The 13,726-nt window shown below is 47.5% G+C and overlaps 1 protein-coding gene and 1 long non-coding RNA gene across 2 annotated transcripts in view; both read right to left on the bottom strand.

Moving 5' to 3' along the window:
• Positions 1-5,053: 5,053 nt before the first annotated feature.
• LOC306828685 overlaps positions 5,054-13,726 on the bottom strand; it is a 162,220-nt gene continuing 153,547 nt past the window's right edge. Inside the window, exon 2 of the long non-coding RNA XR_013779765.1 lies at positions 5,054-7,055. This is a non-coding gene — a long non-coding RNA (uncharacterized lncRNA). The remainder of the gene's footprint in view (positions 7,056-13,726) is intronic.
• Positions 8,218-13,726, bottom strand: part of LOC306828650 (phosphatidylinositol 3-kinase regulatory subunit gamma-like) — an 11,639-nt gene continuing 6,130 nt past the window's right edge. The window contains 10 exon segments of the mRNA XM_079351188.1: positions 8,218-9,514; positions 9,615-9,785; positions 9,905-9,979; positions 10,632-10,675; positions 10,677-10,952; positions 11,057-11,182; positions 12,098-12,278; positions 12,394-12,492; positions 12,955-13,038; positions 13,040-13,100. Coding sequence (XP_079207314.1) covers positions 9,316-9,514; positions 9,615-9,785; positions 9,905-9,979; positions 10,632-10,675; positions 10,677-10,952; positions 11,057-11,182; positions 12,098-12,278; positions 12,394-12,492; positions 12,955-13,038; positions 13,040-13,100 — 1,316 coding nt within the window. The 3' untranslated portion in view covers positions 8,218-9,315.

A 13,726-nucleotide genomic window follows, 5' to 3' on the forward strand; every position in this document is an offset into this window, starting at 1 on the left:
GTGTCGAGGCTCTCGTCGAGTGTTGCTCTTCTTCTTTGTTTCTTATTTTACTTAAATCCTGACTTCATAGAAATAAAATCTCTCCGCGGTGGATTGGCTGGCTGAGATTAAAAAAAAAAAAAACGCCCCCGTGCTTCAGGCACGCCACATCGGGTCCGCAGAAATGTAACACCTCCTTCCTGTATCATTTCAAAAACCTTTTAATGTTTCCTAAATGAGCTTCAGGCTCGTCGGTGAATCCTTTTTTCCTTCGTGTGGCGAGAGGGGCTCCGTGTTTTCACCAGCCAAGGACACAGGGGACACACTTCCTCAGCTGAGCTCCTTAAAAACATCAAATCCTGCAGCTTCACCCCCTAACAGCGCATGATGGGAGCTCATATTCCCACTGGAAACCAGTCGGCATACTCATTAGAGCTCCGGCTCCTCGTTTAAGAAGTGCTCATTAGGAAGTGTTTGGTGTTTTTGGAGGTCTCAACCAAACCTCAGAGCCGAGGCTCCACCAACCACCAGCCCAGAACCCGGTCCCCAGATAGCTCACTTCAGACCGGCACGGACTCGCGTCCCTGTTATGTCTTCATCACACATACTTCTGCATGTGCAGGAATGTCTGCAGAGCCTCCTCCAAGTCTGATCTCACGGCTCGTCAGGAGGATTCAAACCCGCCTCAGTTCAGCCTGTCGTCAGGTCGACTCAAGAAGAGGCTCATGACGTCTCCCTGACGGCTCGCCATCTTCTGAAACATCTAAAGTTCATGTCGAGACACCGAAATGTGAAAATGCACGATTAGTTTAGACTCTCCTTCTGTCGATTACAAGTTAATGATTCACAATCTGATTCAGCGTTTTCCTGCACATTGTTACAGGATGTGTGTGTGTGTGTGTGTGTGTCGCCTTTATGTACTTTCGGGAACACACGTCAAACTGAACACAGGTTACTTGGGGACAGCTTGTCCGAGCGGGCTCCGTGTCCCCGGCTGATGAACAGCAGAGCTGTGGCTCAGTGGTTCAGGTGAGGCTGCTGCCGGGTGAGTCGAGGGAAAGTTGAAAAGTTTCGACCTCGGTGGAACGATGAAGCTCTCGCACAGTTTTCACTCTAGAAAAATGTTGATCAAATGTTGATCAACCAAAAGTCAAAGTCAAACCATCGGACAAAGAACAGGAGGAGCTCAACCTGCCGCACGCTGCGTGACGTCGAGATTAAGAATACGTTTGAGTTTTACTTTGTTTTCTTGTCTTGACTTCCTGTCCAGACGTGCGCCGCGGGAAATACACCTGCAGGGCGTTTAAAGTGGAGCAGAGCGTAGCGGTGCTGCTAGCACGCTCTGGAGATGAACCGCGGCGTGAGATGTGGAAACAGTAGCGTTGACTACAGTGGTGGTGAGCAGCACTGCGGTGCGAGATGTTTTGTTGTCCAATGTGACGCTACGAGCTAACGAATGACCGCTAGCATTAGCTTGCTAACGCGACAATGCAGGCCACAGGAAACTGCAGCTCGAGCAGAGGACGATTGAACGCTGCTTGGTGAGTTGTAGCTGATAACTCCGTCGTGTGAGCGTTTGAGGTGTGTCTCCAGAGGAGCGCGGAGGCTTCAGTACGGTGGGGGCGTGGCCAGTTTGTTTTGGTTTCATGCTGGAGCTCAAGGGCGACACCTACTGGATAAAAAAAAAAGTCACCTTTAAATATTCATCGTACGCAGCGTTGTGCAATGCTGAGTCAGCAAAGATCATATCACATTGGATGATGTCTCTCTCCTCTGTGTTAGTGTGTGTGTGTGTGTGTGTGTGTGTGTGTGTGTGTGTGTGTGTGTGTGTGTGGGTGAACGTTCATAGAACATCTGTAATAGGTCGTTAGTGCATCGTGTGTGTCGTGTGTGTGTGCTCCCGTGGTTTGATTGGCACATGTCACGTGTGTCTGTCAGCGAGGAAAAAGGAACATTTAAAGCTCACTTATTCATGCCCTGCTGCTCTGTTTAATGTCTCGCCGAGATCTAATTACCGCCGCTCTGAACCTCGCTCCCCGCTTTTAATTAACACGCCCCAAAAAGGCAAATGGAGCGAAAATGTAAAATTAATTGAATGGAATTTGTAATTCAAAGCGTGAGAGAGGAAGAAGAAGGAGAGGAGATCAAATACGAGTCTGTGCTTCTGAGGAGTCGGCTCCCGTGGGGTTTCCCGCCCTGTGTTTCAAGGTTTGTGTGTAGTGGGTCTATAGAGGGGCCACGGCCTCCATTTTTAAAAAACTAGGAACCAGGATTCAGCTTCTTTTTTTTTTTTTAGAGGCGACTAATGATGTGGGCTCCTGCTGGCAGAAAGACTCTTTAACAAGTGAGCGCTGGGTCACTGTCAAGGCCGCACGGCGAGGATTAATGTGGCAGAGAGACCAATCACTGAAGCTCATACACACTGTTGATTCACCCAACAGGTTTACTGACACACACACACACACACACACACAGATATACATTATAATATGGTGATTACCAATTTTATCATCCCAGCGGTTTCTTCTGGTTTGAAGGCCAATAAAAGCTTCTGATGGTCGCCTTCTGAACACTCAGAGGTCACACATACACATTCACACACTGACGGTAGAGGCTGCTGGGTAAAGTGACCATCAGAAGTCACCGCTGGGGATCGAACCCCTGACCTTCTGGTTAAACAAAGACCGAGTCACAAATGTATAAAATACAGAATGACGTGTTTGTGCTCGTTATTCTTCATGCTCACTGAAAGATGACAGAGACACTGAGATGTTTGTATTTCAACAAAATATTCTCTTTTTATTCTGCAAGAGAACTGAATATGGTGGAGCTCCACTGATAAACATACATGAGTTCAGCTCATTAACAAATGGAGAATCTACAACCAACAAACTATTGCAACCAATATGAGAAAGTAAAGTGAACCGTGACGGGCCAGAAAACCTTTGCAAAGAGAGAATACGGAGAGAAGCTGGTCGAGTGTGATGCAGAGGGTAACACTGAGGAGGAGGCTCAAGTCTCTTTAAACGTCCAGCACTGAACTGCTGCAACGCTCTCTGTTTGCACAAATCAATTTTTTATTTTTTTTCTCAGCTTCACTGTAGAGCTTCATTTATTCATTTTTAAGTGACCAGATGTTGCCGATTGGTTATTGCTTGTGTTGCATGTGCACAGTGGCAGCTGCTACCTGCTGTAGGTAACTTTGAAGCGTGGGTCACCTTTATCTAAAAGGTGATAGATTTGCACGTTGGGGATGAAAATGTGTTTGAAAATTGTTTTGCAATAACACAAAAAAATAATAAATCAAAAAGTCTTTAATATTTCGTTCCCTTCATGTCGGGGGAAGAAACAGTCGACGTGACCTCCTGTAAAGTAACGCTCCTCTTCCTGAGTGTTACGCCGTTTTTAGCGTTAATACAACTGACACAAAAAGGACTGGGACTCGCTTCAGCTGTAAGCAGTGATGTTAAACTTTTGCTCTATTAAATTTCAGATCTGAATACACCATAAACAGACAAGTAACAGTTGCTTTTCAAAGACATCTTTTTTAACCATTTTTCTTTTATACACAAAAAAACAACAGTCAAAGAGTACCAAATATGCATGCTGGATCTGTACGTTAGTCAAAAAAGGGGGCAAAAGAGGGGCATGAGGGGACGGGTGGGTGTCATATACACTTTTTAAAATCTTTTTTTTTCTTTCTGAAAGTTTTTGTTTTTTTAAAAGTTCTTTATCTTCATATATATATATAGATATATATATATATGTATGTAAGAAGCTGTTACTCCTCAAAGCTGTGCTGGGTACTGTGATCAGATAAGCAGTGGTAAGAACACAACACGACTCCTCGGTGAGAATCACAAACATATTCAAACCTCGCTGCAAATAAAACTTTGCAGAGCTGCTGGAGGGCGAGTAGTAGTATCTGTAGTAACAATAGTAGAGGAACAACAGACAGTTGCTATTTTAACAGTCCTGGGGTTGTGGCGAGTACAAACACTCAGTAGAAACCTGTCGTTGCACAGAATCTAAATGTAGCTTGGTGAACCCTCGTTTCCTGGAGTCTTTTGAGTTAGTGCTGAGTTTAAACAGTCTGTAAAAGTAAACAGATATTTTGGTTTGTCCCAGTGACCCTCGATAACTTGCTCGTCTTTCCACCTGCGCTGAGTAACTACTACCAACTAAAAACCCTGCCCTGTCAGGAACACCTGTATTCTGTTGGGGTCGATGCACCTGAGGGAAAACATGCGCCCCTCTATCACGAACCCCTCGATGACAGAAAAGGGAATATTGCATGTTTGACGGAGTAAGACATGGAAAGAAATTGTCCTTCAGACACCTTCGACATGTAAAAACACAGTACTTTATAAAAAACACACATTTTTGGCCCTGTTGGCCTTCCATACCGCCGTTAGCATGTCCACTTGCTGAGCTTGTGATGCAGAGCTGAAAGACGGCCTTCCATGATGCTCGTCTTTCTTTTGAGTGATTAATTTGAGGTGAGCGGCACCGAATACAAAACATCAAATGTAATCAGCGTCAAATTGAGCTCTTTGTGAAAATGCAATCTACAACGTATGGAAAGCCAAACGGTCCGTAAATCAAAATCCAAAACATGCACAGGCGCATTACCACTTATCCTATTTTTTTTACGTGTGCACAAGATAGTAACTCGGGTGCAAGTTATGGAAAGCCAGAAGAAAATAAGCAAGGTGTGCTGTTCAAGTGCATTCATCTTACTCCGATATATATCCATGAAGGCATGTTGGGAGGTGTCTGCAGGACAGTTTCAACACAGACATAGAAAAGTTTCAACTTGCAAACAGGACTAAACTCCAGCTACGGTCATTATGTGCAAATATATGAAGTAGCATGAGTGAGAAAGCTGTGACTCGGGGACTTTTGGTCGAGTAAAAAAAGGGAATCCTAAATGGAGAACAGTTTATATCAACAGTACATAAACTGAAGAGTGCAGAGAAAGTTAAATCTGATTGATTTTTATCATTCCGACATCATTGAACAAGGATTTTTTTAAAAAGACGGATCCTTCCTGACATGCCACAAAAAGTACCTGTTTGTTTTTTTTCTTCTTCTATTTTTTTTTTTTTACACAAATGAACAACAGTCCTAGCTAAATGTACGGGACACTCATTCACACGACATGGTTTTATCTTCTGAGTTGTGAAAATATCAAGGCAATGGAGATAAAAACATCACTGAAAACATCCCTTTCCGACAACTGAAGGATCAACGAGAACTCAAATCTTTGGTCTAAATGTTTTCGGGGGGGGGGGGGGGAGGGTGGGAGGGGCGAAAAAAAAAAAAAAAAGATCAAAGAACAGAAGAGCGACTCCGACTGAAAACAAGCCTTTCAAACTGTAATATAGCTTCGCTCTATATATATATATATATATATATATGATAGACACGACATCTCCGTGAAAATGTGAGTCAGGTAAATAGTAACAAGTCTCTTGTAGTTGATCATGTGTGCAATTTCAGACAAGCCCTCTGTGAAGGAAAAGATCCGAACATATCTCTGAGAAGCGCCTCCTTCCCTCCTAGATTAGCTCTGCGTACGTCTGGAACCAATACTGTACATCTGCCATAAAACTCTGAGAAACCTCGGCTCTGCTCGCCGCCACAACAAAAAGGGAACTCGCTCCGTGTTTTTGTTTTTTTCTTTAATAAATGTATATTTTCATATAAAGACATTCAACAGTGAGAAATGCAATATAGTTCAAGTAATAGCGTTAGGGATTTTTGGAGTTCCCCGTTTTGACAAAATAAAACCCCATAAAATAAATAAATATAAACCGTTGGATTGTGTTGTGATGGAGGGAAACGAAAGACTATGACATCCTGTTTTTTTTTTTTTGGCGATGAAGCTACGGGAAGCAATGAGGGACACTACAAAAGTCAAAGTGTTGGGGGGACTAGCTTAGTCGACTGAGAGTGATTTAAGTATCGATGCAGAAAAAACCCTGATTTTTCTTCTCCGTGTCGCTGGCTTTGCTGTGTGGTAGTTTGTATGGTAAACTTGAAACACCTGAGGGTTGATGACCGGAAATGTCGCGAAGGAGACGTTCAAATCCAAACGGGCCTGAATTCTTCCGATAGCACCTTGAGAGTTCGGATCATCGAGATTCGGATCAAAATGACTGCGGTGCCTTAAAAACAAACAAAAAAAAAAAACTTTTTGGACCCGGACTGATTCTTTTTCTTTTTCTTTTTGTACATTCAATATTTTATCGACAATCCCCGCCTTGCTGTCCCCTGTTAGACTACGAGGGAGAAGAAAGACCGTCATCGCGGGTGGACGAAACAAAACGCAACCAAAAGGCTGCGGCGTCAAGGAACGGAGGCGTCCAATGGCAGCTCCGCCGCAAAAGTGGCGAGTTTGAAAGGTTCAGTAAAACGAACCACAGATGAAGAAGTTCGCTGCAGATGTTTCGTCTACCCGCGTCTGGTCTTTCTTCCTCCACAGTTTTGAGCTGAGCCGGGCGGGGTAGAGAGGGACGACTGGGGCTGGCAGTAAACGCAGACGAAATGTAGTCAGGCCTGGTCAGACATCGCCGTCCTTCAGCCCGGCTGAACTGGCTTCTAATTGGCCCAAAATGACCAACATGCTGGTTGAAGTTGAGTTTCCATCGGCTGGATTTCCACTTTATTTTCTTTTTTGCGTTCAAATTTGTCTCTCCTTTTGGGAAAGTTGTTTTGTCAGATTTTTTCCTTTGGATTGGAGGTAGATTTTTATTTGGATGTGACGATGACTGAAAACAGGTCAAACTACATTTAGTCCCGCTGGCTTCTTCCTTCAAATGTCCAGTGTTTTAAAAAAGGGAGATCGCTCAGCGTCAATGGCTTTCAGCTCCATGAACCTGGCCTCCCTTCAGCCTAATTAAGAGGACTCTATCAAAGGGGGGGGGGGGGGGGGGGGGGGGTCTGGGGGTTTTCTACACTGTAGGGTGTGGAGGAGGACATTGAGACGGGGGTGTGGATAAACACGTGGTGGGTACAACCAATGTTGTATCATTCACTCACAATGATTCCTCTGCAGCAGACAATGGCCCTCTCTCCTACAAACTGTGTGTGTGTGTGTGTGTGTGTGTGTGTGTGTGTGTGTGTGTGTGTGTGTGTGTGGCCCATACACTCCGATCTCGGCTTATCACACTGAAAAACACTGCTGACAACAGAAGAGGGGGGGCGCTGTCTGACTTTGTAACCAGCGTTGTGTTGGCGGGTCGAGTTGGGGGGGGGGGGGGGGGGCATCGTTTGGTTTGGTCTGGATGACGTTTTCTGACCACGCGAAGTGAAACGCCGTCCCGGAGGCTGCGGGGGGGGGGGAATCAGGAGGTTTGAGACGCCGCCTCACAGTGGCAGCCAATGGTCAATCAGTGTCGTCATGACAACAGCCAATCGGTGGTGTAGAATTAAAAAAAAAAAAAAAATCCAGGAAGAATAGGAAACAACTTGGTTGTGTTTGTTGTCACTTGAGTTTGTCATCATAGTTTTTATTGTGCGATGTTTCCACTGGTTAGAAAGTCGAGACGTTCTGAGTCAAACATAAAAAAACACAAAGAAAAGAGCAAAAGTCGACAATCACACAAAGTCACTCCAAAAGCTTCACTGTGCACTTTGATTATCTCTTGGACCTTTAGTGCATCGCTCTCTCTCTCTCTCGCTCGCTCGCTCGCTCGGCGTGACTGCTGAACTACACAACACTAGATTGCACGTTCTTTCAAGTTTTCAGTATTTTCTTCTAAAGCCCGTGTCTTCAGCTCGAGGACGCCCGCCTCCGTCCGCCTGCTCCGCCTTTCACATCGACCACATGTTCATCAAAGCTTATTATTTCTGTTCAACCAAACACACAAACGCTCCCCTTCTCAAGCACACACACACACACACACACACACACACACACACACACACACACACACACACACACACACTCCATCATCTTCACCCTTCTTTTAAACGCCACACATAAACCGGCCTGGACCGACCCACGTGTCTCCTCTCTGAGGACGGACCGGGTCAAAGCGACTTCCGGGACGTGTTGCAGCACGTGTGTGAGCTAAACGTGGTCCTGATGTTTCCATGAGCCGTCCTGGCTCCACGCAGCACCGGAGTGTGTGGAAACGTTCAAGCAGACGCTGCTCTGGAGTCGCTCTGTCGACTTTTTGTTTGGTCTCAAATATTTTAGAAAACTTTCCCTTTAGTTGCCAAATCGAGCTCGTCTTTTCTTTCCTGCAGTAGCGTCGCCTCGTGTCTCTGGGCGAGGGACACGCGGCGTGCTGAGGTCACAAACGGCCCCTCTAAGTGCTTCGAACTCGGCCGTTTGTGACGACAGAAGGTTTACGTACCATTTGGTTAAAAAAAAACAAAAAAAAACACTTTTTGGTGCACGCGGCCCAAAACTCGATTTATGTGTGGTCGCTTTGCTTTTCACAAAAAGAAGGACCAAACTAAGAAACGCACACACACACACACACACACACACACACACACACACACTGGCTGACTCTTAGCCCCGCCCACTCCCCCTCCCCCCCTCCCCTCACCAACTTTGGTCTCTGGTTCTGATCCTTGACGTTGCCATTTACACAAAACTAAAAAAAGAAAACGTCCGTAAAAAAAGCGAGCCTGTCCCCCCCCCCCCCCCCCGCCAGCCCCAAACCCCCCCCCCCCCAAAACCCTTCAGCAGCGGACTACATGGAGGAACACTTCAGGGCCGAGTGTCCGTTGTCTTGTTATGCTACATTATTTTTGCTTTTAGTACGGAGAGCGACAGGACAGACATCATCTCCTCTTCACCAACAAACAGAAACAAACAGAGCGGGTGTTCATAGATTCATCTGAGGTGGGAAACAAAAAGAAGGAATGGGGAGAGTGGGAATGTTTCGTCGTCTTTCCTGTCGGTTTTTTTCTCTGAGTGAGTTTCTGGTAAAAAGTCTGAGCTGGAGTTTAGGTAGCAGCGGGGTCAACCTGAAACTTCAGAAGTCTCCTACTCCGTCTCCTTCCTTCCTTCCTTCCTTCAGTCTCTTTTTTTTTTGTTGTTTTTTTTTTCACATTCACAAACATTTAAAACTTCCTTGTGCAAATCAAGCAGTCTTTAGAAAGAATGCCCTCCGAAAAATGTTCTTGTAAAAATATATAACTCCAAGGTGGCTGACGTGTGTGTTGCAGCAAGTGTCTCACTTCTTTCTATCTTTATGGGGTCTTTGTGTCGGGGTTGGTTTTTTTTTCTACTTCAACCAATCCCTCCTCCCTCCCTCCTTCACTTTCCCCAAGCAGGGGGGGGGGGGGTTGGTTTGCTGTCTATGTGGGGGGGGTTCATCTGCGTCCGGAGGGCATCTGTGCGTAGACGGGGTATGCGAGGCGCACGTTGAGCGAGTCGTTGTGCTGCACCAGGGAGGCCTGGTGGTAGTGGAGCACCAGGTCCTTCAGGCTGCTGTACAGGTTGTAGGGCTCTGCGAAGCCGAAGCCGCGCGGCGTGCTGTAGATGACGCAGTGCTTCACCTCGCCGTCCACCCTGAGGACACACACACACACACACAGAGGACAACCACAGGGTCAGTACCAGTATTGAGCTGGCGGGCTGGACTGGGATCAGGTCTGGGTTCTGTACTCACACCACAGAGCAGGCGTAGCAGCCCTTCTTGCTGCTCTCTCGGATGAGGAACGCTCCGTCTGGCTTCCCGATCAGCAGCTCCTCCGACTGCGTCCTGTTCAGGTCCCCGACGAACCAGCTCTTCTCGTCGTAGTGAGGCAGGTTCTCGTCCTCCTCGGTGACAAAGTAGCCTCTGCACGCACACACACACGGAAACACAACCAGGGGTGAGCTCGGCGACAGGAAGCTCAGATCTAATTATTGGGTGGGCTCAGATGTCTTAATGTGGAAGGAAACAAGGTGAGGACTCACTCGTCAGTGTTCTCGTTCTTGATTCCCAGCCAGTCGTTAATCCGTTTCTGACGAACTCCTTTGTGATTGAGCCAGCTGCAGGGAGAAGAGGAAGAGACGAGAGGAGCGTTAGGACGAGCTGGGATCGCTCACAGCACCGTGCACGCTGCAGAGAGCGAGCAGGAGGCCGCACACACACACACACACACATCACATTTAGGGACAAACGGAGTGTGAGCAGAAGGAGGCGAGCGGCTTCAGCTGAAGGGTCGAATCAGAGGAAACATGTTTCTAACCGAAGGTTCTTAGATTTAATAACGTTCTGCAGACTATTTTTCAATAAAGAACCCAAACAGGAAGTTTTATTTTGAAAGGGTACAGTTACGTTTTGCAGCATTGAGCCCAGAGATTTGGAAACCCCTTTTTGTGGCTTCCTTGGATTTCTCTTTTCTTTGCCTCCTCAAAGTTGGGAAAACGCTGCGTTAAGTTTTGTGTTGACTTGAAAACCAGGAGGCTCCGCCCACTAAAGGCGGCGTGGGGCGGTCCACTAATCTACCGTACGTTTAGAGTATAACGCAGACGGCTTAATGTTTAGAGCATCGTTGGTCGCCTATGAGACACAGACTGCTTCCTGTCTTGCCAGGATTTAAATGAAGACAACGACCCTTCAAAATAAAAGCCTTGTGTGTCTTGCTGAGGTTTTAAGTGTTGTTATTTTCTCTTGTTCTCAGACTCGTCCTGTACTTACACGAGGTACTGGTCCCTGATCTTGCGGAGCTGTATGAGGTCGGGGCTTCAGGCTGTTCATCTTCTTGTCCGTCTCGCGGTTGTCCATGGCTTGCGTCTTCAGGTCCTGCTCCAGCCGCACCTTGCTGTCGTGGATCTCCCCGAGGCGGGACTTGAGCTTCTCGTAGTTCTTCATGATGCGCTCGATCTCCTTGTCGTTGCCCTCGCGCCTGAAGCGCTCGATGTAGTCCTTGCTGTAGCGCTCCTGCGTGTGGCACTGCTCCTCGAAGATCTTGATGGTCTCGTTGAAGGCTTCGATCGCCGTCCGCTTCATCTGGATCTCCTGTAGGGGGGGGAGGGGGGGGGGAAAAGGAGGCGGGTCAGTTAGCGGATTTCGGCGGGAAACATGCATTTTACTCTTTCTAAAAACCTTAAAGCTTAGCGTACCTGCGACGTCTTGGTGTATTCCTCGTACAGCCGGTCGTACTCTTTGCTCTTCTCCTGGTACTGATTGTGGTATTCCTGCAGCTTCTTGCCCACAGCGTCGATGTTGTCCTCCTTTACGAGCTGGTCCTGAGGAGACATGCACGCCGTTAGAGGGCGTGTGCTGCAGGATGTGTAATTAAGCACGCAGGCCGGATTCTGCTTACTGAGCATGCTCGTTAATAAACCACCCACAACGCCCCGGGTGCAGGCCGAGGCGTACCCGCTGTGGATGAATTGCTTAGCTCCAAGTAATGAGTCGCTCCCCGGCACACGAGCGGAGGGGGACGAGGAATAACGCACCACGGCGAGGCCTTTGACACCGCCGCACGTGTGTGCAATATTTCAGCAGGCGGGGATCTTGCTGCTGCTGCAGTTTGGGAAGAAGCTTCAGCACGAGCCGCCGGGACGGGGTTAAAGAAGGACGCTAAGGCGGCGTTGGAACAGGACGATCAGGGAGAGGGAGTAAACTTGGGGCTTTTATTTTGTAATCCCTTCTCGTCTGTCAGTGGCGGTCTCATTGGACCCGAGGCGAGCGAGCAGCAGAACACGCCGCAGGAATGTCAAACATCTGCTCCTTCAAGTTTCTTAGATTTAATAACGTTCTGCAGACTATTTTTAGGCTAAGAACCCAAACAGGAAGTTTTATTTTGAAAGGGTACAGTTACATTTTTGCAGCATAGAGCCCAGAGATTTGGAAACCCCTTTTTTGTGGCTTCCTTGGATTTCTCTTTTCTTTGCCTCCTCAAAGTTGGGAAAATGCTGCGTTAAGTTTTGTGCCCACTTGAAAACCAGGAGGCTCCGCCCACTAAAGGCGGCGGGGGGCGGTCCACTAATCTACCGTACGTTTAGAGTATACCGCAGACGGCTTAATGTTTAGAGCATCGTTAGTCGCCTATGAGAAACAGACTGCTTCCTGTCTTGCCAGGATTTAAAAATAAGACAACGACCCTTCAAAATAAAAGCCTTGTGTGTCTTGCTGGACTGCTGTGGGTGCGTGCTTACCTGCTGGAAGCGGGAGATGGGGTACATGAGCTTGACGTCCAGCTTGGTGTTATACTGAGCCAGAGACTCGTGTCTGTAGTGGCTGATGAGCTCCACCACCGAGCAGAACGTCAGCGGGTCCGAGAAGCCGTACTTCCCGTCCCGATGGTAAATCTTTATCAGCTTGTTGTTCCCGCCTTTCCTGAATAAGACAAAAAAAAAAGAGGATCAGCACAAAACTCAACCCTCTACTCGACTTCATGCTCACATTTTAACTGCCTCTATTCCCCCCCCCCCCCGCGCTTCATAGACCGTACCTCAGCGTGAGCGTGTAGTCGCCCTGCATCTTGGTGGAAGCGTCCCGGACCAGGAAGGTCCCGTCGGGCATGTCTCGGAGCTTGTCGTTCACTTCCTCCCTGAAAGAGAGACAGAGAGACAGAGAGAGAGAGAGACAGAGAGACACAGAGAGAGAGAGAGAGAGAGAGAGAGAGAGAGAGAGAGAAGAGTGAGCCGAGGTTTTCATTTTATGACTCTGATAAGAAACCAACTGGATGGACAAGTGTGTGTGTGTGTGTGTGTGTGTGTGTGTGTGTTAAAGGTGGCAGACTGGCTGTCTGCTCTGTAGGTGTGGTTATCATGCGTGTGTGTGTGTGTGTGTGTGCATGGAGAGCTGACATGCAGGTAGGTGAGGCAGTGTCAACATCATCGCCGACGGCTGAAACTGAAAACCTGAGACGAAGAACAAACACTCTTTGTGTTTTTTCTGACTGAAGAGGCGTGAAGGGTTAAATCTTGTCCAACACAAGAAGAAGAAGAAGAAGAAGAAGAAGAAGAAGAAGAGAGCGAGCTGCAGGTTTCACTCACACCTGGATGCTTACCTGGATATGTCGCCCCAGTACCACTCGGCCTCCTGCAGTGATCCTCCATCCTTGGCTCCGTTGCTGCTGCCGCCCCCCCCCTCCGGTCCCCCCTCCGGTCCCCCCTGACGAGGGCTGCTGGGGCTTCGCTGGCTTTGGAGGAAGAGCTGAAAAAAAACAAAAACAAAACAAAGAGGCTCCACATTAATCCCAAACATGCAGACGCACTTCTTATGCAAATCACAACGTCATTTATATCTGCACACAAACATACTGTTATTAATCACACAGGCAAACAGCAGCATGACACACACATGCATCATCTCAGTAATGAGTCTGCGTGTCACACACACACACACAATCCTTCTTCCCGACAGCGCTCTTGTTTTCAGACTTTTGTTAAAAAGTGTTGGAAAGTTTGCATGAAGTCGACTTTCCTTCTCTCTCTTTGGCGTTGAACAGACGCAGCGACGTGCGTCCTGACTGAAGCCTTTATTTTGAAAAGCTTCAGACTCGACGTTGGTTTTTACAAACAGGGAAAGGACGCTGCAAAGTTCCCAGAAAAGACCAGCAGAGCATCCCGGGTCACTCTGTCCTCACAGAGAGCGACCCTGAGAGGGACAGGGGAACTCCCACAATGCACCAGGAGAGCAATAACATATCAGTCTAACTGTGTCCAAGGCTGCAGACGTTCTCTCTCTTTGTCAACATGTGCAGTCAAAGCTGTCATTTCAACATGTTTCCCAGCACTAGGGGGCAGTAGAGGGAGAGTAAACAAGTTGTTTTTTGTAAA

This window comes from Symphodus melops, assembly GCF_947650265.1.
Source record: "Symphodus melops genome assembly, chromosome: 8".
Lineage (NCBI taxonomy): Eukaryota > Metazoa > Chordata > Actinopteri > Labriformes > Labridae > Symphodus > Symphodus melops.